The following is a 24,331-nucleotide window of genomic DNA, read 5'->3' on the forward strand; positions in this document are numbered from 1 at the left end:
TGAGGGTGCCCAGGTGAGCCCTGAGGGTGCCCAGGTGAGGCTGAGGGTGCCCAGGTGAGCTCTGAGGGTGCCCAGGTGAGCTCTGAGGGTGCCCAGGTGAGGCTGAGGGTGCCCAGGTGAGCTCTGAGGGTGCCCAGGTGAGGCTGAGGGTGCCCAGGTGAGCTCTGAGGGTGCCCAGGTGAGTCCTGAGGGTGCCCAGGTGAGGCTGAGGGTGCCCAGGTGAGGCTGAGGGTGCCCAGGTGAGCTCTGAGGGTGCCCAGGTGAGCTCTGACGGTGCCCAGGTGAGGCTGAGGGTGCCCAGGTGAGCTCTGAGGGTGCCCAGGTGAGGCTGAGGGTGCCCAGGTGAGCTCTGAGGGTGCCCAGGTGAGGCTGAGGGTGCCCAGGTGAGTCCTGAGAGTGCCCAGGTGAGGCTGAGGGTGCCCAGGTGAGCTCTGAGGGTGCCCAGGTGAGGCTGAGGGTGCCCAGGTGAGCTCTGAGGGTGCCCAGGTGAGGCTGAGGGTGCCCAGGTGAGGCTGAGGGTGCCCAGGTGAGCTCTGAGGGTGCCCAGGTGAGTCCTGAGGGTGCCCAGGTGAGGCTGAGGGTGCCCAGGTGAGCTCTGAGGGTGCCCAGGTGAGGCCTGAGGGTGCCCAGGTGAGCTCTGAGGGTGCCCAGGTGAGGCCTGAGGGTGCCCAGGTGAGCTCTGAGGGTGCCCAGGTGAGCTCTGAGGGTGCCCAGGTGAGGCTGAGGGTGCCCAGGTGAGGCTGAGGGTGCCCAGGTGAGCTCTGAGGGTGCCCAGGTGAGTCCTGAGGGTGCCCAGGTGAGGCTGAGGGTGCCCAGGTGAGGCTGAGGGTGCCCAGGTGAGTCCTGAGGGTGCCCAGGTGAGGCTGAGGGTGCCCAGGTGAGGCTGAGGGTGCCCAGGTGAGGCTGAGGGTGCCCAGGTGAGCTCTGAGGGTGCCCAGGTGAGGCTGAGGGTGCCCAGGTGAGGCTGAGGGTGCCCAGGTGAGCCCTGAGGGTGCCCAGGTGAGCTCTGAGGGTGCCCAGGTGAGTCCTGAGGGTGCCCAGGTGAGCTCTGAGGGTGCCCAGGTGAGGCTGAGGGTGCCCAGGTGAGCTCTGAGGGTGCCCAGGTGAGGCTGAGGGTGCCCAGGTGAGGCTGAGGGTGCCCAGGTGAGCTCTGAGGGTGCCCAGGTGAGTCCTGAGGGTGCCCAGGTGAGGCTGAGGGTGCCCAGGTGAGCTCTGAGGGTGCCCAGGTGAGGCCTGAGGGTGCCCAGGTGAGCTCTGAGGGTGCCCAGGTGAGGCCTGAGGGTGCCCAGGTGAGCTCTGAGGGTGCCCAGGTGAGCTCTGAGGGTGCCCAGGTGAGGCTGAGGGTGCCCAGGTGAGGCTGAGGGTGCCCAGGTGAGCTCTGAGGGTGCCCAGGTGAGTCCTGAGGGTGCCCAGGTGAGGCTGAGGGTGCCCAGGTGAGGCTGAGGGTGCCCAGGTGAGTCCTGAGGGTGCCCAGGTGAGGCTGAGGGTGCCCAGGTGAGGCTGAGGGTGCCCAGGTGAGGCTGAGGGTGCCCAGGTGAGCTCTGAGGGTGCCCAGGTGAGGCTGAGGGTGCCCAGGTGAGCTCTGAGGGTGCCCAGGTGAGCTCTGAGGGTGCCCAGGTGAGGCTGAGGGTGCCCAGGTGAGCTCTGAGGGTGCCCAGGTGAGTCCTGAGGGTGCCCAGGTGAGCCCTGAGGGCGCCCAGGTGAGGCTGAGGGTGCCCAGGTGAGGCTGAGGGTGCCCAGGTGAGGTCTGAGGGTGCCCAGGTGAGGCTGAGGGTGCCCAGGTGAGCTCTGAGGGTGCCCAGGTGAGTCCTGAGGGTGCCCAGGTGAGGCTGAGGGTGCCCAGGTGAGGCTGAGGGTGCCCAGGTGTGGCTGAGGGTGCCCAGGTGAGCTCTGAGGGTGTCCAGGTGAGCCCTGAGGGTGCCCAGGTGAGTCCTGAGGGTGCCCAGGTGAGCTCTGAGGGTGCCCAGGTGAGGCTGAGGGTGCCCAGGTGAGGCTGAGGGTGCCCAGGTGAGCTCTGAGGGTGCCCAGGTGAGGCTGAGGGTGCCCAGGTGAGCTCTGAGGGTGCCCAGGTGAGGCTGAGGGTGCCCAGGTGAGCTCTGAGGGTGCCCAGGTGAGCTCTGAGGGTGCCCAGGTGAGGCTGAGGGTGCCCAGGTGAGGCTGAGGGTGCCCAGGTGAGCTCTGAGGGTGCCCAGGTGAGTTCTGAGGGTGCCCAGGTGAGGCTGAGGGTGCCCAGGTGAGCTCTGAGGGTGCCCAGGTGAGGCTGAGGGTGCCCAGGTGAGCTCTGAGGGTGCCCAGGTGAGGCTGAGGGTGCCCAGGTGAGCTCTGAGGGTGCCCAGGTGAGGCTGAGGGTGCCCAGGTGAGCTCTGAGGGTGCCCAGGTGAGCTCTGAGGGTGCCCAGGTGAGGCTGAGGGTGCCCAGGTGAGGCTGAGGGTGCCCAGGTGAGCTCTGAGGGTGCCCAGGTGAGCTCTGAGGGTGCCCAGGTGAGGCTGAGGGTGCCCAGGTGAGGCTGAGGGTGCCCAGGTGAGCTCTGAGGGTGCCCAGGTGAGTTCTGAGGGTGCCCAGGTGAGGCTGAGGGTGCCCAGGTGAGCTCTGAGGGTGCCCAGGTGAGGCTGAGGGTGCCCAGGTGAGCTCTGAGGGTGCCCAGGTGAGGCTGAGGGTGCCCAGGTGAGCTCTGAGGGTGCCCAGGTGAGGCTGAGGGTGCCCAGGTGAGGCTGAGGGTGCCCAGGTGGGGCTGAGGGTGCCCAGGTGAGGCTGAGGGTGCCCAGGTGAGCTCTGAGGGTGCCCAGGTGAGCTCTGAGGGTGCCCAGGTGAGCTCTGAGGGTCCCCATGTGGCCCCTCCCCCCCCATCCCAGTGTTCGCCCCTCCCCCCCCCAGGGTCGCAGCTGTTTTGGGGGAGGGGGCGGGGCCGTCCCGCCTCATTAAACCTCATTAATATGCAAATGAGGCCGCTGCCGCCGGCGGGTGACAAACGACCCCCGGGGGGGACCCCAACCCCCCCTCCCCCCCTCGGGGGTCCCCGAGCCTCAGCTGGGGGGGGGGGAGGGGCCCATCAGAGCCCCCCCAAGCCCCTCCCCCCTCCCGGCTGCGCCCCTGGCCCCTCCCCCACCGCCCCTCCCCCACCGCCCCTCCCCCACCGCCCCTCCCCCACCCCAGACAATTCCCAGAGTTTTGGGGACCCCCGGATGGGGGAGGGGCAGAGTTTTTATTGAAGCTCCGGGGGGGGGCGGGGGGACCCCCAAAATTGGGGGGGTACAAAATTGGGGGGGGGGGGATATAAAAAGGGGGAGGGGCTATAAAAAATGGGGGGGGCTATAAAAAATCTGGGGGGGCTATAAAATGGGGGAGGGGCTATAAAAAGGGGGAGGGGCTACAAAAAGAGAGGTGGGGGAGGGGAGGTCCCCCACTCTCCCCCCCCCAGATTTTTGGGGGGTTCCAGGGCTCGGGGAGTTATTGGGGAGGGGTCGCTTTTTTTTGGGGGGGGGGTCTCATCTTTGGGGTCCTCATGGGGGGGTCTGGGGGCTCCTGGGGGGGGTCCCTGATGGCGGGGGGGTCCCCTGGGGGGGGATCCCCTATTCTGGAGGGGGTCCCCAATGGTCCGGGGGTCCCCTGGGGGGGGATCCCCCATTCTGAGGGGGCTCCTGGGGGGGTCCCCAATGGTCGGGGGTCTCCTCAGGGGGGGTCTCCTCACTGGGGGTCCCCTCGGGGGGGTCCCCTATTATGGGGGGGTCCCCAATGACGTGGGGGTCTCTTTGGGGGGGGCTCTTCTTTCTGGGGGTCCCCTCGGGGGGGTTCCCAGCCCCAAAGGTGTCTCCTGGGGAGGGGTCTCCTGTCCGGGGGTCCCCTCGGGGGGGTCTCCTATTCCGTGGGGGTCTTCAATGGTGGGGGGGGTCGCTTCAGGGGGGTGTCCCCTGTCCGGGGGTCCCCTCCAGGGGGGTCTCCCCTATTCCAGGGGGGACCCCAATGGTGCGGGGGTCTCTTCAGGGGGGGTCTCCTGTCCGGGGGTCTCCTCGGGGGGTGTCCCCTCTCCGGGGGTCCCCTCGGGGGGTGTCCCCTGTCCGGGGGTCTCCTCTGGGGGTGTCCCCTGTCCGGGGGTCCCCTCGGGGGGTGTCTCCTCTCCGGGGGTCCCCTCGGGGGGTGTCCCCTCTCCGGGGGTCTCCTCTGGGGGGGTCTCCAGCCCCCTCAGCAGCCTCAGCACCTCCCCCCGGCCCAGGTGGGGTCTCTTGGTGCCGCGGGGGAGGCGGCGGCACGAGGACAGGTCCAGGTGAGCCAGGTGGGGACAGGCCAGCAGCGGCCTGGGGACACGGGGACACACAGAGTCACCCCCTGAGACCCCCAGAGTGACCCCCAGACCCCCTGAGACCCCCCAGACCCCCAGAGTGACCCCCAGACCCCCCCAGAGACCCCCAGAGTGACCCCCAGACCCCCCGAGATCCCCCAGAGTGACCCCCAGAGTGACCCCTCAGACCCCCCAGAACCCCCCCAGGGTGACCCCCAGTGACCTCCCAGTGTCCCCCAGTAACCCCCAGTGTGACCCCTGAGCCCCTGGGAATGTCCCCAGTGTCCCCCCAGTGTCCCCCATGTCCCCCCCCAGTGTCCTCCACTGTCCCCCAGTGACCCCTGAGCCCCTGGGAATGTCCCCAATGTCCCCCCAGTGTCCCCCCAGTGTCCCCCCACTGTCCCCAGTGTCCCCCCCAATGTCCCCAATGTCCCCCCCAGTGTCCCCCCAATGTCCCCCAGTGTCCCCCAGTGTCCCCCAGTGCCCCCCCAGTGTCCCCCCAGTGTCCCCCAGTGTCCCCCAGTGTCCCCCCCAATGTCCCCAGTGTCCCCCAGTGTCCCCCAGTGTCCCCAGTGTCCCCCCCACGTTCCCGGTGTTGTGCCCCCCCCGGTGTCCCCGATGTCCCCCCTGGCACCGTGTGGCCGTGTCCCCCCCATGGCCCAATGTCCCAATATCCCGATAATCCCCCATGTCCCGATATCTCCATATCCCGATATCCCATATCCCGATATCCCGATAATCCCCCATGTCCCGATATCCCCATATCCCGATATCCCCATATCCTGATATCCCATATCCCGATATCCCGATAATCCCCCATGTCCCGATATCCCGACATCCTGTTATCTCCATATCCCGATATCCCGATAATCCCCCATGTCCCGATATCCCGATACCTCCATATCCTGATACCTCCATGTCCCGATATTCCCGTATCCCGACATCCTGTTATCTCCATATCCCGATATCCCAATATCCCGATATCCCAATAATCCCCCATGTCCCGATATCCTGATACCTCTATATCCCGATATCCCATATCCCGATATCCCGATAATCCTCCATGTCCCGATATCCCGATATCCCCATATCCCGATATCTCCATATCCCGATATCCCGACATCCTGTTATCCCCATATCCCGATATCTCCATATCCCAATATCCCAATAATCCCCCATGTCCCAATATCCCAATACCTCCATATCCCGATATCCCATATCCCGATATCCCCATATCCCGATATCCCATATCCCGATATCCCCATATCCCGATACCTCCATATCCCGATATCCCATATCCTGATATCCCCATGTCCCGATATCCCGACATCCTGTTATCCCCATATCCCAATATCCCGATATCTCCATATCCCAATATCCCATATCCTGATATCCCGATATCCCCATATCCCGACATCCCTGTATCCCCATATCCCGATATCCCCATGTCACGATATCCCGATATCCCCATGTCACGATATCCCATATCCCATATCCCGATATCCCAGCATCCCTGTATCCCCACATCCCGATATCCCCATGTCACGATATCCCGATATCCCCATGTCACGATATCCCATATCCCATATCCCATATCCCAATATCCCAACATCCCTGTATCCCGATATCTCCATATCCTGATATCCCGATATCCCGATATCTCCATATCCCAATATCCCGATATCCCCATGTCACGATATCCCATATCCCATATCCCGATATCCCAACATCCCTGTATCCCGATATCTCCATATCCCGATATCTCCATATCCCGATATCCCAACACCCCTGTATCTCCATATCCCGATATCTCCATATCCCGATATCCCCATATCCCGATATCTCCATATCCCGATATCTCCATATCCCGATATCCCCATATCCCGATATCTCCATATCCCGATATCCCCGTATCCCGATGATCCCCGACGTCGCGACACCCCCAATACCCCCGGTACCCCCGATATCCCGACATCCCCGCTATCGCGACATCCCTGCTATCGCGACAATCCCCCGATATCCCGACATCCCCTCTATCACGACACCCCCCGCTATCACGACAGGCGGGTGGCTATCGCGACATCCCCATGGCTATCGCACCAATCCCCGCCGCTATCGCGACAGGCGGGTGTCTATCGCGACAGGCGGGTGTCTATCGCGACAGGCCGGTGTCTATCGCGACAGGTGGGTGTCTATCGCGACAGGCGGGTGTCTATCGCGACAGGCGGGTGTCTATCGCGACAGGCGGGTGTCTATCGCGACAGGTGGGTGGCTATCGCGACAGGTGGGTGTCTATCGCGACAGGCGGGTGTCTATCGCGACAGGCGGGTGTCTATCGCGACAGGTGGGTGGCTATCGCGACAGGTGGGTGGCTATCGCGACAGGCGGGTGTCTATCGCGACAGGTGGGTGGCTATCGCGCCAATCCCCATGGCTATCGCGACATCCCCATGGCTATCGCGCCAATCCCCATGGCTATCGCGACATCCCCATGGCTATCGCGCCAATCCCCATGGCTATCGCGACATCCCCATGGCTATCGCGACATCCCCATGGCTATTGCGACATCCCCATGGATATCGCACCAATCCCCGCCACTATCGCGACAGGCAGCTGTCTATTGCGACAGGCGGGTGGCTATCGCGCCAATCCCCATGGCTATTGTGCCAATCCCCGCCGCTATCGCGACAGGCGGGGGTCTATCGCGACAGGCGGGTGTCTATCGCGACAGGCGGGGGTCTATCGCGACAGGCGGGTGTCTATCGCGACAGGCGGGGGTCTATCGCGACAGGCGGGTGTCTATCGCGACAGGTGGGTGTCTATCGCGACAGGCGGGTGCCTATCGCGACAGGCCGGTGTCTATCGCGACAGGCGGGGGTCTATCGCGACAGGCAGGTGTCTATCGCGACAGGCGGGGGTCTATCGTGACAGGCAGGTGTCTATCGCGACAGGCGGGGGTCTATCGCGACAGGCGGGTGTGTATCGCGACAGGCGGGGGTCTATCGCGACAGGCGGGGGTCTATCGCGACAGGCGGGGGTCTATCGCGACAGGTGGGTGTCTATCGCGACAGGCGGGGGTCTATCGCGACAGGCAGGTGTCTATCGCGACAGGCGGGGGTCTATCGTGACAGGCGGGGGTCTATCGCGACAGGCGGGTGTCTATCGCGACAGGCCGGTGTCTATCGCGACAGGCGGGGGTCTATCGCGACAGGCGGGGGTCTATCTATCGCGACAGGCCGGTGTCTATCGCGACAGGCGGGTGTCTATCGCGACAGGCGGGTGTGTATCGCGACAGGCGGGTGTCTATCGCGACAGGCGGCTGTCTATCGCGACAGGCGGGGGTCTATCGCGACAGGCGGGGGTCTATCGCGACAGGCCGGTGTCTATCGCGACAGGCGGGTGTCTATCGCGACAGGCGGGTGTGTATCGCGACAGGCTGGTGTCTATCACGACAGGCGGGTGTCTATCGCGACAGGCGGGGGTCTATCGCGACAGGCGGGGGTCTATCGCGACAGGCGGGGGTCTATCGCGACAGGCGGGTGTCTATCGCGACAGGCGGGGGTCTATCGCGACAGGCGGGTGTCTATCGCGACAGGCGGGTGTGTATCGCGACAGGCGGGGGTCTATCGCGACAGGCGGGTGTCTATCGCGACAGGCGGGTGTCTATCGCGACAGGCCGGTGTCTATCGCGACAGGCGGGTGTGTATCGCGACAGGTGGGTGTCTATCGCGACAGGCGGGTGTCTATCGCGACAGGCGGGGGTCTATCGCGACAGGCGGGTGTCTATCGCGACAGGCGGGGGTCTATCGCGACAGGCGGGTGTGTATCGCGACAGGCGGGTGTGTATCGCGACAGGCCGGTGTCTATCGCGACAGGCGGGTGTCTATCGCGACAGGCGGGTGTCTATCGCGACAGCGGGTGTCTATCGCGACAGGCGGGTGTCTATCGCGACAGGCGGGTGTCTATCGCGACAGGCGGGGGGGGTCTATCGCGACAGGTGGGTGTCTATCGCGACAGGCAGGTGTCTATCGCGACAGGCGGGGGTCTATCGCGACAGGCAGGTGTCTATCGCGACAGGCGGGGGTCTATCGCGACAGGCGGGTGTCTATCGCGACAGGCGGGCGTGTATCGCGACAGGCGGGTGTCTATCGCGACAGGCGGGTGTCTATCGCGACAGGCGGGGGTCTATCGCGACAGGCGGGTGTCTATCGCGCCAATCCCCATGTCTATCGCGACAGGCGGGGGTCTATCGCGACAGGCGGGTGTCTATCGCGACAGGCGGGGGTCTATCGCGACAGGCGGGGGTCTATCGCGACAGGCGGGTGTCTATCGCGACAGGCGGGTGTGTATCACGACAGGCGGGTGTCTATCGCGACAGGCGGGTGTCTATCGCGACAGGCGGGGGTCTATCGCGACAGGCGGGGGTCTATCGCGACAGGCGGGGGTCTATCGCGACAGGCGGGTGTCTATCGCGACAGGCGGGGGTCTATCGCGACAGGCGGGGGTCTCACCGCAGCTCCTGGGGGCTCACGGGGGTCCCCGCCAGCCTCAGGACCCTCAGGGGGTCGCGGGGCCCGAACGCCGCCAGGGCCCGGCCCAGGTCGGGATCGCGGCGCCCGCTCAGGTCCAGCTCCAGCAGCGTCCGGTGCCAGCGGAGAGTCACCGACAGCCAGGAACCGGAACCGGAACCGGAACCGGAACCCGGACAGCCGGGGGGAACCGGCACCGAGAGACGCTCCAGCCCTGGGGACACAGGGGACAATGGGACAGGTGTGACACAGGTGACACAGGTGACAATGGCTCAGGTCCAGCTCCAGCAGCGTCCGGTGCCAGCGGAGAGTCACCGAGAGCCAGGAACCGGAACCGGAACCGGAACCGGAACCGGAACCAGAACCGGAACCGGAACCCGGACAGCCGGGGGGAACCGACACCGAGAGACGCTCCAGCCCTGGGGACACAGGTGTGACACAGGTGTGACACAGGTGACAATGGGACAATGGGACAGGTGTGACACAGGTGTGACACAGGTGTGACACAGGTGACAATGGGACAATGGGACAGGTGTGACACAGGTGTGACACAGGTGACAATGGCTCAGGTCCAGCTCCAGCAGCGTCCGGTGCCAGCGGAGAGTCACCGACAGCCAGGAACCGGAACCGGAACCGGAACCGGAACCCGGACAGCCGGGGGGAACCGACACCGAGAGACGCTCCAGCCCTGGGGACACAGGGGTGACACAGGTGACAATGGGACAGGTGTGACACAGGTGTGACACAGGTGACAATGGCTCAGGTCCAGCTCCAGCAGCGTCCGGTGCCAGCGGCGCGTCACGGCCAGCCACGAACCGGAACCGGAACCGGAACCGGAACCGGAACCGGGGACACGACAGCCCGGGGACACCGAGACTGAGAGACACAGGGGACAATGGGACAGGTGACAGAGATGACACAGGTGACACAGGTGTGACAGGTGACACTGGGACAGGTGACAGAGATGACACAGGTGTGACACAGGGGATAATGGGACAGGTGACACAGGTGTGACACAGGTGACAATGGGACAGGTGACAGAAATGACACAGGTGTGACACAGGTGTGACACAGGTGACACTGGGACAGGTGACACAGGTGTGACACAGGTGTGACACAGGGGACAATGGGACAGGTGACAAAGATGACACAGGTGACACAAGTGTGACAGGTGACAATGGGACAGGTGACACAGGTGTGATACAGGTGACACAGGTGTGACACAGGTGACACTGGGACAGGTGACAAAGATGACACAGGTGTGACACAGGTGTGACAGGTGACAATGGGACAGGTGACACAGGTGTGACACAGGGATAGCACCACCGAGAGCCGCTCCAGCCCTGGGGACAGGTGACACAGGTGGACACAGGGACAGGTGACAATGGGACCAGCTGTCCCCAGGTGTGTCTGGGTGTCCCCATGTGTCCCCAGGTGTGTCTGGGTGTGTCCCCAGGTGTCCCAGGTGTCCCCAGGTGTGTCTGGGTGTGTCCCCAGGTGTATCCAGGTGTGTCCCCAAGTGTCCCCAGGTGTGCCAGGTGTCCCCAGGTGTATCCAGGTGTATCCAGGTGTCCCCAAGTGTCCCCAGGTGTATCCAGGTGTCCCCAGGTGTCCCCAAGTGTCCCCAGGTGTATCCAGGTGTCCCCAGGTGTGTCTGGGTGTGTCCCCAGGTGAGTCTGGGTGTGTCCCCAGGTGTCCCCAGGTGTGTCTGGGTGTGTCCCCAGGTGTGTCTGGGTGTGTCCCCAGGTGTCCCCAGGTGTGTCTCACCTGCGCAGGGCAGCTCCAGCAGCCCCCGGGGGGTGACGCAGGTGCAGCCCCTCAGCTCCAGCCCCCTCAGCTCGGGGGTCCCGCGCAGGAGGCGCCGCAGGAGCCCCTCCCCCCCCGCCCCGCCCCCGCCGGGGTCCCCCAGCCCCAATTCCCGCAGGAGGGGGAAGGCGGGGGGAGGGGCGCGGCGGGGGGAGGGGCAGCGCTGGGGCACCCACGGGGCCCCCCCCAGGCGGAGAACCTGCGGGGTGGGGGAGGGGCAGCGTCAGGGGGTGGGGGAGGGGCACCTGCGGGGTGGGGGAGGGGCAGCGTCAGGGGGTGGGGGAGGGGCAGCGTCAGGGGGTGGGGGAGGGGCACCTGCGGGGTGGGGGAGGGGCAGCGTCAGGGGGTGGGGGAGGGGCAGCGTCAGGGGGTGGGGGAGGGGCACCTGCGGGGTGGGGGAGGGGCACCTGCGGGGTGGGGGAGGGGCAGCGTCAGGGGGTGGGGGAGGGGCACCTGTGGGGTGGGGGAGGGGCAGGGCCGGGGGGAGGGGGGGGAGGGGCACCTGGGGTTGGGGGAGGGGCACCGGGAGGGGCACCTGTGGGGGGAGGGGCCCCTGGGGGTGGGGGAGGGGCAGCGTCAAGTGGGGGGCACCTGGGGGTGGGGGAGGGGCTGTGGGTGGGGGGGACACCGCGGGGTGGGGGAGGGGCAGGGCCGTGGGGGTCACTCGGGGTCACCCGGGGTGGGGGAGGGGCACCTGTGGATTTGGGGGGGGGGGGGTCCCGGAGGTTTTGGGGGAGGGGGGGCCTGGGGCGTGTTTTGGGGGTCCCCAGGTGAGTTTTCGGGTCCCCAGGATGGATTTGGGGGTCCCCAGGTGAGTTTGGGGTTCCCAGGTGAGTTTTGGGGTCCCAGGTGTGATTTTGGGGTACCCATGTACATTTTTGGGGTCCCCAGGATGGATTTGGGGGTCCCAGGTGAGTTTTGGGGGTCCCCAGGTGAGTTTTGGGGTCCCCAGGATGGATTTTGGGGGTTCCCAGGTGTGATTTTGGGGCGCCAGGTGAGTTTTGGGGTCCCTGTGATGATTTTGGGTCCCCAGGTGAGTTTTGGGGTCCCCAGGATGGATTTTGGGGTCCCCAGGTGAGTTTTGGGGTCCCAGGTGAGTTTTCGGGTCCCCAGGTGAGTTTTGGGGTCCCCAGGATGGATTTTGGGTGTCCCCAGGTGAGTTTTGGGGTACCTGTGATGATTTTGGGTCCCCAGGTGAGTTTTGGGCTCCCCAGGTGTGATTTGGGGTCCCAGGTGAGTTTTGGGAGTCCCCAGGATGGATTTTGGGGTCCCAGGATGGATTTTGGGGTCCCAGGTGAGTTTTGGGGTGCCCAGGTACATTTTTGGTGTCCCCAGGTGAGTTTTGGGGGTCCCCAGGATGGATTTTGGGGTCCCAGGATGGGTTTTGGGGGTGCCCAGGTGAGTTTTGGGGTGCCCAGGTGATTTTGGGGTCCCAGGATGGATTTTGGGGTTCCCAGGTGAGTTTTGGGGTCCCAGGTACATTTTTGGGGTCCCCAGGTGAGTTTTGGGGGTCCCAGGTGAGTTTTGGGGTCCCCAGGTGAGTTTTGGGGGTGCCCAGGTGAGTTTTGGGGGTCCCCAGGTGAGTTTTGGGCTCCCAGGTGTGATTTGGGGTGCCCAGGATGGATTTTGGGGTCCCCAGGTGTGATTTGGGGTCCCAGGTACATTTTGGGGTGCCCAGGTGAGTTTTGGGGGTGCCCAGGTACATTTTGGGGTCCCCAGGTGATTTTGGGGTACCTGCAGCAGGGGACAGGCCGCCTGCAGCCGCTCCAGGGGCAGCGGGAGGGGGGGCCCGGGACCCCCCGAGTTCTGCTCCAGCTCCAGCACGCGCAGCTGGGGACACGCCCCGGCCTGGGGAATCGGGGCAAAAACCGGCGATTTCGGTTAAAAACGGGGGGATTTGGGGTAAAACGGACAATTTGGGGTTAAAAACGGGGGAATCGGGGCAAAAACGGGGGATTTGGGGTAAAAACGGGGGGATTTGGGGTTAAAAACCGGCGATTTCGGTTAAAAAAGGAGGGATTTGGGGTAAAAACGGGGGATTTCGGGTAAAAACGGGGGATTTCGGGTAAAAACGGGCAATTTGGGGTAAAACCGGGGGATTTGGGTTAAAAACGGGGGATTTGGGGTAAAAACGGGGGAATTTTGGTTAAAAAAGGGGAATTTGGGGTTAAAAACGGGGGGGTTTGGGTTAAAAACGGGCAATTTGGGTTAAAAACGGGGGATTTGGGGTAAAAACCGGCGATTTCGGTTAAAAACGGGGGATTTGGGGTAAAAACCGGCGATTTCGGTTAAAAACGGGGGATTTGGGGTAAAAACGGGGGATTTCGGTTAAAAATGGGGGATTCGGGGTAAAAACGGGGGGATTTGGGTTAAAAAAGGGCAATTTGGGGTTAAAAACGGGCGATTTCGGTTAAAAACGGGGGGATTTCGGTTAAAAACGGGCAATTTGGGGTTAAAAACGGGGGGGTTTGGGTTAAAAACAGGGGATTTGGGGTAAAAACGGGGAGATTTGGGTTAAAAATGGGCAATTTGGGGTAAAAATGGGCAATTTGGGGTTAAAAAAGGGCAATTTCGGTTAAAAACGGGCGATTTCGGTTAAAAACAAACAATTTGGGGTAAAAACGGGCAATTTCGGTTAAAAACGGGGGGATTTGGGTTGAAAAAGGGCAATTTGGGGTAAAAACAGGCAATTTCGGTTAAAAACGGTCAATTTGGGGTCAAAAACGGGGGATTTGGGTTAAAAACGGGCAATTTCGGTTAAAAACGGGGGGGATTTGGGTTAAAAACGGGCAATTTTGGTTAAAAACGGACAATTTGGGGTCAAAACCGGGGGGATTTGGGTTAAAAATGGGCAATTTGGGGTTAAAACGGGGGGATTTGGGTTAAAAAAGGGCAATTTCGGTTGAAAACGGACAATTTGGGGTTAAAAACGGGGGGGGTTGGGTTAAAAACGGACAATTTCGGTTAAAAACGGGGGGATTTGGGTTAAAAAAGGGCAATTTGGGTTGAAAAAGGGGAATTTGGGATAAAAACGGGGGGGGTTTGGGTTAAAAAAGGGGGAATTTGGGGTTAAAAGGGGGAAATTTGGGGTTAAAAGGGGGAAATTTGGGCTTAAAAGGGGGAATTTCGGTTAAAAACAGGGGGGATTTGGGGTCAAAACGGGCAATTTGGGGTTAAAAAAGGGCAATTTCGGTTAAAAACGGGGGGATTTGGGTTAAAAATGGACAATTTGGGTTAAAAAAGGGGGAATTTGGGGTTAAAAGGGGGAAATTTGGGGTTAAAAACGGGGAATTTGGGGTTAAAATGGGGAAATTTGGTGTTAAAAAGGGGAATTTGGGTTAAAAAAGGGGAATTTGGGATAAAAAAGGAGGGATTTGGGGTCAAAAAGGGGGATTTGGGTTAAAGGGGGGGAATTTGGGGTTAAAGGGGGAAATTTGGGGGTTTTGGGGGGACTTCTGGTGGATTTGGGGGGATTTTGGGGTTTTTTTAGGGCAGTTTGGGGGTGTTTTGGGGTATTTTTGGATATTCTGGGGTGGTTTTGGGGTATTTTGGGGTATTTTGAGGGTTTGGGTGTTCTTAGGCTGTTTTTGGGGTGTTTTGGGGTGGTTTTAGGTTGTTTTTGGGAAGTTTTTGGGGTGTTTTGGGGGTATTTTGGGGTATTTTGGGGGGTTTTAGGGTGTTTTTGGGTGTTTTTAGGGTGTTTTTGGGTGTTTTGGGGGTATTTTGGGATGGCTTTGGGTGGTTTGGGGGTGTTTTGGGGTGTTTTAGCCTGTTTTTGGGGTGTTTTTGGGATGTTTTGGGGTGTTTTGGGGGTGTTTTTGGTGTATTGTGGATGTTTTTGGTGTATTTTGGGTGTTTTTGGGGTATTTTGGGGTGTTTTGGGGTGTTTTGGGGTATTTTTGGGATGTTTTAGGGTGTTTTGGGGTATTTTTGAGATATTTTGGGATGTTTTTGGGGTGTTTTGGGGAGTTTTTAGGGTGTTTTTAGGATATTTTGGGATCTTTTGGGATGTTTTTGGGTGTTTTTGGGGTATTTTGGGGTGGCTTTGGGTGTTTTGGGGTATTTTTGGGATGTTTTAGGGTGTTTTTGGGGTGTTTTGGGGTATTTTTGGGATGTTTTGGGATGTTTTGGGGTGTTTTGGGGTGTTTTCGGGTGTTTTTGGGGTGTTTTGGGGTGTTTTTAGGTTGTTTTTGGGGTGTTTTTGGGATGTTTTAGGGTGTTTTTGGGATGTTTTAGGGTGTTTTTGGGGTGTTTTTGGGATGTTTTTGGGTGTTTTTGGGGTGTTTTTGGGTGTTTTTGGGGTTCCCCGCACTCACAGCCAGGGCGGGCAGCACCGGCCGCAGGCGGGGACAGGTGAGGTGCAGGTGCTGCAGGGGGGGAGGGGCCGCCAGGAACCCCCCGAGCGCCGCCGGCTCCACCTGCGGGGCCCAAACCACGCCCAGGTGTCACCAAACCCCGCCCAGGTGTCACCAAACCTGCCCAGGTGTCACCAAACCACACCCAGGTGTCACCAAACCACGCCCAGGTGTCACCAAACCTGCCCAGGTGTCACCAAACCACGCCCAGGTGTCACCAAACCCGCCCAGGTGTCACCTGGATCCCTCAGGTGTCACCAAACCCCGCCCAGGTGTCACCAAACCTGCCCAGGTGTCACCAAACCCCGCCCAGGTGTCACCAAACCACGCCCAGGTGTCACCAAACCCCGCCCAGGTGTCACCAAACCCGCCCAGGTGTCCCCAAACCACGCCCAGGTGTCACCAAACCACGCCCAGGTGTCACCAAACCACGCCCAGGTGTCACCAAACCAGTCCAGGTGTCACCAAACCACGCCCAGGTGTCACCAAAACAGCCCAGGTGTCACCAAACCTGCCCAGGTGTCACCAAACCACGCCCAGGTGTCACCAAACCTGCCCAGGTGTCACCAAACCACACCCAGGTGTCACCTGGATCCCTCAGGTGTCACCAAACCTGCCCAGGTGTCACCAAACCACGCCCAGGTGTCCCCAAACCACGCCCAGGTGTCCCCAAACCACGCCCAGGTGTCACCAAACCCGCCCAGGTGTCACCAAACCTGCCCAGGTGTCCCCAAACCACGCCCAGGTGTCATCAAACCACGCCCAGGTGTCACCAAACCTGCCCAGGTGTCACCAAACCACGCCCAGGTGTCACCAAACCCGCCCAGGTGTCACCAAACCTGCCCAGGTGTCACCAAACCACGCCCAGGTGACCCCAGCACCCCTCCCCAGGTGTCCCCAGGTGTCCCCAGGTGTCCCCAGGTGTCCCCAGGCCTCACCTGGCAGTGTCTCAGCTCCAGGTGTTTCAGGTGGGGGCAGAAAGCGCTCAGGGCCTGAAAGGGGGGGAGGGGACAGGTGTGTCACCTGCTGCAGGTGTGTGACACCCCCAGGTGTGTGTGACACCCCCCAGGTGTCCCCAGGTGTGTCCCAGGTGTGTCCCAGGTGTCCCCAGGTGTGTCCCAGGTGTGTCCCGGGCGTGTCCCAGGTGTCCCCAGGTGTCCCAGGTGTCCCCATGTCCCCCCAGGTGTCCCCATGTCCCCCCAGGTGTCCCAGGTGTGTCCCAGGTGTCCCCATGTCCCCCCAGATGTCCCCATGTCCCCCCAGGTGTCCCCAGGTGTCTCCAGGTGTCCCCAGGTGTGTCCCAGGTGTCCCAGGTGTGTCCCAGGTGTCCCCATGTCCCCCCATGTCCCCCCAGGTGTCCCCAGGTGTCCCAGGTGTGTCCCAGGTGTGTCCCAGGTGTCCCAGGTGTCCCCAGGTGTCCCAGGTGTCCCAGGTATCCCAGGTATCCCAGGTGTGTCCCAGGTGTCCCAGGTGTCCCAGGTGTCCCCATGTCCCCCCAGGTGTCCCAGGTGTGCTCACCTGCAGCACGGGCCCCACGTGGCCGCTCCAATCACTGAGCACAAACTCCTGGAGGAGCGAAAACCTGGGGACAGGTGAGGGACACACACAGGTGGGACACAGGTGTGACACAGGTGGGACACAGGTGGCACAGGTGTGACACAGGTGTGACACAGGTGACACACAGGTAACACGGGTGTGACACAGGGGTGACAGGTGACAGAGGTGACACAGGTGTGACACAGGTGACACAGGTGATCTCAGGTGACACACAGGTGACACACAGGTGTGACACAGGTGATCTCAGGTGACACACAGGTGACACAGTTGACACAGGTGTGACTCAGGTGTGACACAGGTGACACACAGGTGACACACAGGTGTGACACAGGTGAGGTCAGGTGAGCTCAGGTGACACAGGTAACACAGGTGTGACAGGTGACAGAGGACACACAGGTGTGACACAGCTGAGCTCAGGTGACACAGGTGACACACAGGTGACACACAGGTGACACAGTTGACACAGGTGTGACACAGGTGACACACAGGTGACACACAGGTGACACAGGTCACATAGGTGACACACAGGTGTGACACAGGTGAGCTCAGGTGACACACAGGTGACACACAGGTGACACAGTTGACACAGGTGTGACTCAGGTGTGATACAGGTGACACACAGGTGACACACAGGTGTGACACAGGTCACACAGGTGACACACAGGTGACACAGGTGACAGGTGTGACACAGGTGACACAGGTGACACACAGGTGACACAGGTGACAGGTGTGATACAGGTGACACACAGGTGACACACAGGTGTGACACAGGTGACACAGGTGACACACAGGTGACACAGGTGACAGGTGTGACACAGGTGACAGGTGTGACACAGGTGACACACAGGTGACACAGGTGACACACAGGTGACACAGGTGACAGGTGTGACACAGGTGACACAGGTGACACACAGGTGACACACAGGTGACACAGGTGTGACACAGGTCACACAGGTGACACCTAGGTGACACAGTTGACACAGGTGTGACTTAGGTGTGACACAGGTGACACACAGGTGACACACAGGTGTGACACAGGTCACACAGGTGACACCCAGGTGACACAGGTGACAGGTGTGACACAGGTGACACAGGTGACACACAGGTGACACACAGGTGTGACACAGGTGACACACAGGTGACTCAGGTGACACACAGGTGACAAGGTGACACTGAGGTGACACTGGTAACACAGGTGACAGGTGTGACACAGGTGACACACAGGTGACTCAGGTGTGACACAGGTGAGCTCAGATGACACACAGGTGACACACAGGTGACACACAGGTGTGACACAGGTGACACAGGTGACACACAGGTGACACAGGTGACACAGGTGACACACAGGTGACACACAGGTGTGACACAGGTGACACACAGGTGACACACAGGTGACACCCAGGTGACACCCAGGTGACCCAGGTGACACAGGTGACCTCAGGTGACCTCAGCAGGTCCCTGCACACCTGGCAGAGGGGGAGGGGGCGGGGTCAGGTCTCACCTGGTCTCCACCAATCGGAGCACAGGGCCCAGCACCTGCTCGGGGGGGCGGCGGCTGCGGGCGGGGCCAGCCCGGTGTCCCCTCAGGTGTCCCCTCAGGTGTCCCCTCAGGTGTCCCCTCAGGTGTCCCCTCAGGTGTCCCCTCAGGTGCACCCGCAGCCACAGCCGGGGGTCGGCGGCCAGGTCACGCCACAGGCGGCAGACGCGGGACACCCTGGGACAGGTGACACAGGTGGGACAGGTGAGACAGGTGGGACAGGTGACACAGGTGGGACAGGTGAGACAGGTGGGAAAGGTGAGACAGGTGGGACAGGTGACACAGGTTGGACAGGTGAGGTGGGACAGGTGAGGTGGGACAGGTGAGACAGGTGGGACAGGTGAGGTTGGACAGGTGAGGTGGGACAGGTGACACAGGTGGGACAGGTGAGGTTGGACAGGTGAGGTGGGACAGGTGGGACAGGTGGGGACAGGACAGGGACAGGTGACACAGGTGGGACAGGTGAGACAGGTGGGACAGGTGACACAGGTGACACAGGTGGCACAGGTGACACAGGTGGGGACAGGTGAGGTGGGACAGGTGACACAGGTTGGACAGGTGAGGTTGGACAGGTGAGGTGGGACAGGTGACACAGGTGGCACAGGTGGCACAGGTGGGACAGGTGACACAGGTGGGACAGGTGAGGTTGGACAGGTGACACAGGTGGCACAGGTGACACAGGTGAGGTTGGACAGGTGACACAGGTGGTGACACAGGTGGGACAGGTGAGGTTGGACAGGTGACACAGGTGGGACAGGACAGGGACAGGTGAGGGGCAGTGACACCCCGCAGTGTCCCCAGGTGTGACAATGACCCTCCCCAGGTGTTCTCAGGTGCCCTCCAGGTGTATCTCAGGTGTCCCCAGCTGTCCCCAGCTGTCCCCAGGTGTCCCCAGGTGTGTCCCAGGTGTGTCCCAGGTGGACAATGATCCCCTCCAGCTGTCCCCAGGTGTGTCTCAGGTGTCCCCAGGTGTGTCTCAGCTGTCCCCAGGTGTGTCCCCAGCTGTCCCCAGGTGTGTCCCCAGGTGTGTCTCAGGTGTCCCCAGGTGTCCCCAGGTGTCCCCAGGTGTCCCCAGCTGTCCCCAGGTGTCCCCAGCTGTCCCCAGGTGTGTCCTCAGCTGTCCCCAGCTGTCCCCAGGTGTGTCCCCAGGTGTGTCTCAGGTGTCCCCAGCTGTCCCCAGGTGTCCCCAGGTGTGTTCCAGGTGTGTCTCAGCTGTCCCCAGCTGTCCCCAGGTGTTCCCAGGTGTGTCTCAGATGTCCCCAGGTGTGGCCAGGTGTGTCCCAGGTGGACAATGATCCCCTCCCCATGTCCCCCCAGCTGTCCCCAGGTGTCCCCAGGTGTCCCCAGCTGTCCCCAGGTGTCCCCAGCTGTCCCCAGGTGTCCCCAGGTGTGTCTCACCTGCACAGGAAGGGCACGGCCCCCTCCCCCTCCACGGCCTTCTGGAAGATTCTCCGGACGATCTCGGGGGGCAGCGGGGGCGGGGCCGGCCCCTCCCCCCTCCTCACCTGGGCCCGGCGCCGCTTCCGGGGGGGGCTGGGGGGGCCCCGGGGCCGCGCTGGGGGGAGGGGCCAGGTGAGGGTGGGGGAGGGGCCAGGTGAGGGTGGGGGAGGGGCGGGGGAGGGGACAGGTGAGGGTGGGGGAGGGGTGGGGGAGGGGCCAGGTGAGGGCTGGGGGAGGGGCCAGGTGAGGGTGGGGGAGGGGCGGGGAAGGGGCCAGGTGAGGGTGGGGGAGGGGTGGGGGGAAGGGACAGGTGAGGGGTGGGGGAGAGGCTGTGTTGGGGGACAGGTGGGGGAGGGGACAGGTGAGGGGTGGGGGAGAGGCTGTGTTGGGGGACAGGTGGGGGAGGGGACAGGTGAGGGTGGGGGAGGGGCTGTTTTGGGGGACAGGTGGGGGAGGGGACAGGTGAGGGGTGGGGGAGGGGCTGTTTTGGGGGACAGGTGGGGGAGGGGACACGTGGGGGTGGGGGAGGGGCTGTTTTGGGGGACAGGTGGGGGAGGGGACAGGTGAGGGGTGGGGGAGGGGCTGTTTTGGGGGACAGGTGAGGGTGGGGGAGGGGACAGATGGGGTGGGGGAGGGGCTGTTTTGGGGGCGGGGCTGTTTTGGGCTGGGGGCGGGGGTTGTTTCCCTCCCCTCCCCCACCCTGCGGGGTCACTCCGGCCCCGCCCCCTCCGGCTCCGGCCAGGGGATCCCGCCCCTCCCCCCGCCCCTCCCCCCGCCCCTCCCCCCGCAGTTCCGGGGGCGGGGCCGTGCGGGGGGGGGGGGAAGGGTGGGGGAGGGGAAGGGTCCCGGGACCCCCGTCCGGTTCTCACCGATCGCCGCCATCTTGGAAAGGGGCGGGGCTCGGGGGAGGGGGCGGGGCCGTCCCGAGGTGCCCCCAGATCCCCTCCCCCACCTTCAGGAACCCCCCCCCAGCCCCTCCCCCACCCTCAGGCACCCCCCCCCAGCCCCTCCACCACCCTCAGGCACCCCCCCCAGCCCCTCCCCCACCCTCAGGACCCCCCCCAGCCCCTCCCCCACCCTCAGGAACCCCCCCAGCCCCTCCCCCTCCCTGGCCCCGCCCCCTTCTGCTCAGCTCCGCCTCATCCGCCCCTCGGCCCCGCCCCCTCTGCCCATTCCCGCGCGCGCCCGGCTCCAGCCAATCAGCGCCGGGGGCGGGGCGGGAGGGGCGGGGCTGTTTCCTCCCGTCCAATGGGGAGTCGCGTGGGGCGAGCCCGCCGTTGGGGGCTCGGCCAATGGGGAGGCGCGGTGGGCGGGGCCTCGGCGGGGCTCGGCCAATGGGGAGGCGCGGGGGGCGGGGCCCGGCGCGCGGCGGCGGCGGCGATGGGGCTGCGGCGGGCGGTGAGGGGGAGGGGCGGGGGGGGGAGCACCGGGACCCCTCCCCCCAGCTCGGGACCCCTCCCCCCAGCTCGGGACCCCCCCCCAGGACCCCTCCCCCCTTCCCGGGACTCGCCCCCCCCTCAGGGATCCCCCCCCGGAACTTCCCGGAACTTCCGCCGGGACCCCCCCCTCCCCCACCGGGATCCCCTCAGGGCCCCTCCCCCTCGGGAAATTCCGGGGACCCCCCCTTTGTCACCCCTCCCCCACACCGGACACCCCCCCCCTCCCCCCACCAGAATGTCACCGCCCCCCGCCCCCCCGGGACCCCCCGAGTGTCACCGACCCCCTCAGGACCCCCCCGAACCTTCCACCCCCCCTCCGGAACTGCCAATGGAATCTCCCGGGGACCCCCCAATGTCACCTGAACCCCCCCCAATGTCACCTGAACCCCCCCAATGTCACCTGAACCCCCCCCAACGTCACCTGAACCCCCCCAATGTCATCTGTCCCCCCCCTCCAGGACCCCCCAACGTCACCTGAAGCCCCCAATGTCACCTGAACCCCCCCCGGGGCCCCCCGAGTGTCACCGACCCCCTCAGGACCCCCCGGACCTTCCACCCCCCCCTCCGGAACTGCCAATGGAATCTCCCGGGGACCCCCCCCAATGTCACCTGAACCCCCCCAATGTCACCTGTCCCCCCCCAATGTCACCTGAACCCCCCCAATGTCACCTGAACCCCCCCCAACGTCACCTGAACCCCCCCAATGTCACCTGAACCCCCCCAATGTCACCTGAACCCCCCCCGGGACCCCCCAACGTCACCTGAACCCCCCCCAACGTCACCTGAACCCCCCCAATGTCACCTGTCCCCCCCAATGTCACCTGAACCCCCCCCAATGTCACCTGTCCCCCCCAATGTCACCTGAACCCCCCCAAATATCACCTGATCCCCCCCAAATGTCACCTGTCCCCCCCCAGGACTCCCCCCCCATGTCACCTGTCCCCCCAATGTTCCCTGACCCCCCCCCCAGAACCCCCCAACGTCACCTGGACCCCCCCCCAATGTCACCTGAACCCCCCCAATGTCACCTGACTCCCCCCCAGGACCCCCCAATGTCACCTGACCCCCCCCCAGTGTCACCTGTCCCCACCCCCCGGACCCCCCAATGTCACCTGACCCCCCCCACAATGTCACCTGATCCCTCCGGGACCCCCCAATGTCACCTGACCCCCCCCCCAGTGTCACCTGTCCCCACCCCCCGGACCCCCCAATGTCACCTGACCCCCCCCACAATGTCACCTGATCCCTCCGGGACCCCCCAATGTCACCTGACCCCCCCCCCAGTGTCACCTGTCCCCGCCCCCCGGACCCCCCAATGTCACCTGACCCCCCCCTCGAGCCCCCCCAATGTCACCTGGGCTCCCCCAGTGTCACCTGAGCCCCCCCCCAGGACCCCCCAGTGTCCCCTGAACCCCCCCCCAATGTCACACGGACCCCCCCAATGTCACCTGACCCCCCCCTCGAGCCCCCCCAATGTCACCTGGGCTCCCCCAGTGTCACCTGAGCCCCCCCCCAGGACCCCCCAGTGTCCCCTGAACCCCCCCCCAATGTCACACGGACCCCCCCAATGTCACCTGACCCCCCCCCCCAATGTCACCTGTCCTCGCCCCCCGGACCCCCAAATGTCACGTGACCTCTCCAGGTGCCCCAAGTGTCACTTTTCCCCCCCTCAGGACCCCCCAGTGCCACCTGACCCCCCCGGGACCCCCCCCAATGTCACTTCTCCCCCCCCCCCCCCCCACGAAGCCCCCAATGTCACCTGTGCCCCCCCCGGCCCCCCCCCCCCCATGTTCCCTGACCCCCCCCCAATGTCACCTGTGCCCCCCCCCAATGTCCCCTCCCCCCCCCCCAGGACCCCCCCCCAGCCCCTCCCCCCGGCTCTGGGTGGGGGTGGGGCAGATTTTGGGGTTCCTCAGGTGGGGGGGGAGGGGCAGGGGGAGGGGCAGGGGGAGGGGCAGGGGGAGGGGCTGGATGGTTTTGGGGTGACCCCCGGGGGGGGGAGGGGCAGGGGGGTGACCCCCGGGGGGGGGGAGGGGTGGGATGATTCTGGGGTGACCCCATGGGGGGAGGGGCGGGATGGTTTTGGGGTGACCCCGGGGGGGGGAGGGGCAGGGGGAGGGGCGGGATGATTTTGGGGTGACCCCATGGGGGGAGGGGCGGGATGATTTTGGGGTGACCCCAGGGGGTCCTCGCCTGACCCTGCCCCTCCCCCCCCCTTCAGGTGCGGCTGCTGCCCCTCCCCCACCAGCGGCCCCGGAGCGGCCCCGGAGAGACCCCGCGGTGAGGGGGAGGGGCTGGGACCCCCAACCCAAATTGGGGGGGCTGGGACCCCCGACCCAAACTGGGGGGTCCTTGGGGGGGGGCTGGGACCCCTGACCCAAACTGGGGGGGGTAGAGGACATTGGGGGGGGTCTCTGAGGGAGGGAGTGGAGCTTTTTGGGGTCTTGGTCTTTGACCCCTGTGTGACCCCTGTGTGACCCCTGTGTGACCTGTGTGACCCCTGAGTGACCCTGAGTGACCCCTCAGTGACCCTCTGTGACCCCTGAGTGACCCCTGAGTGACCCCTGGGTGACCCCTGTGTGACCCCTGTGACTTCTCTGTGACCCCTGAGTGACCCTGAGTGACCCCTGAGTGACCCCCTGTGACCCCCTGTGACCCCTGAGTGACTCCTGTGACCCCTGGGTGACCCCTGGGTGACTCCTGTGACCCCTGGGTGACCCTTGGGTGACCACTGAGTGACCCCTGAGTGACCCCTGTGACCCCTGAGTGACCCTGAGTGATCCCTGAGTAACCCTGAGTGGCCCCTGTGACTCCTGTGACCCCTGTGTGACTCCTGTGACTCCTGGGTGACCCCTGAGTGACCCCTGTGGCCCCTGGGTGACCCCTGCGACCCCTGAGTGACCCCTGGGTGACCCCTGTGACCCTGAGTGACCCTGAGTGACCCCTGTGTGACTCCTGTGACCCCTGGGTGACCCCTGAGTGACCCTTGTGTGACTCCTGTGACCTCTCTGTGAGCCCTGAGTGACCCCTGAGTGACTCCTGTGACCCCTGGCTGACCCCTGGCGGACCCCTGGGTGACCTTTGACCCCTCTCTGTGTCCCCCAGGCCCCTCCCCCGCTGGCGGCCGCTGGTCCTGGGGGGGTCCCTGGCCCTGGGGGGGTCCCTGGCCCTGGGGGGGTCCCTGGCCCTGGGGGGGGCTCTCAGCTCCTGGGGGGACCCCGAAGGCCCCCGGAGGCGCCGGGCGCGGCTCCTGCTCGAGGGCGTGGCCAGGTTCTGCAGGTGGGGGCTCCGGGGGGGTCCTGGGGGTCCTGGGGGGGTTTGGGGGGCTCCGGGGGGGTCCTGGGGGGCTCCGGGGTGTCCTGGGGAGGTCCTGGAGGGTCCTGGAGGGTCCTG

The 24,331-nt window shown here is 63.8% G+C and overlaps 2 protein-coding genes across 2 annotated transcripts in view; one reads left to right on the forward strand and one right to left on the reverse strand.

Moving 5' to 3' along the window:
• Positions 1-3,321: 3,321 nt before the first annotated feature.
• On the reverse strand, positions 3,322-20,381 carry FBXL6 (F-box and leucine rich repeat protein 6). The gene is made up of 11 exons (XM_086876090.1): positions 20,369-20,381; positions 19,458-19,614; positions 18,024-18,236; positions 16,484-16,547; positions 15,904-15,957; positions 14,927-15,028; positions 12,345-12,458; positions 10,572-10,809; positions 9,127-9,492; positions 8,787-9,075; positions 3,322-4,292 (listed from the first exon to the last, which is right to left on the reverse strand). Exons 1-11 carry the CDS (start codon positions 20,379-20,381, stop codon positions 3,941-3,943), a joined length of 1,962 nt encoding a protein of 653 aa, XP_086732216.1. The 3' UTR covers positions 3,322-3,940.
• A 475-nt stretch (positions 20,382-20,856) lies between these two features.
• ADCK5 (aarF domain containing kinase 5) overlaps positions 20,857-24,331 on the forward strand; it is a 32,286-nt gene continuing 28,811 nt past the window's right edge. Inside the window, exons 1-3 of the mRNA XM_086875652.1 lie at positions 20,857-20,897; positions 23,160-23,218; positions 24,044-24,217. Of these exons, the coding sequence (XP_086731778.1) occupies positions 20,880-20,897; positions 23,160-23,218; positions 24,044-24,217 (251 nt within the window). The 5' untranslated portion in view covers positions 20,857-20,879. The remainder of the gene's footprint in view (positions 20,898-23,159; positions 23,219-24,043; positions 24,218-24,331) is intronic.

Source organism: Cyanistes caeruleus, chromosome 1 (assembly GCF_971803275.1).
Source record: "Cyanistes caeruleus chromosome 1, bCyaCae1.hap1.1, whole genome shotgun sequence".
Taxonomy (NCBI): Eukaryota; Metazoa; Chordata; class Aves; order Passeriformes; family Paridae; genus Cyanistes; species Cyanistes caeruleus.

Excerpts from the sequence above, each read along its gene's own strand:
- FBXL6 (XM_086876090.1), bottom strand. Across the intron at positions 18,237-19,457 it reads GCCGTGCCCTTCCTGTGCAG|GGTGTCCCGCGTCTGCCGCC; the intron begins GTGAGACACACC and ends CACCTGTCCCAG. Across the intron at positions 10,810-12,344 it reads CGGCCTGTCCCCTGCTGCAG|GTTCTCCGCCTGGGGGGGGC; the intron begins GTACCCCAAAAT and ends CCCACCCCGCAG.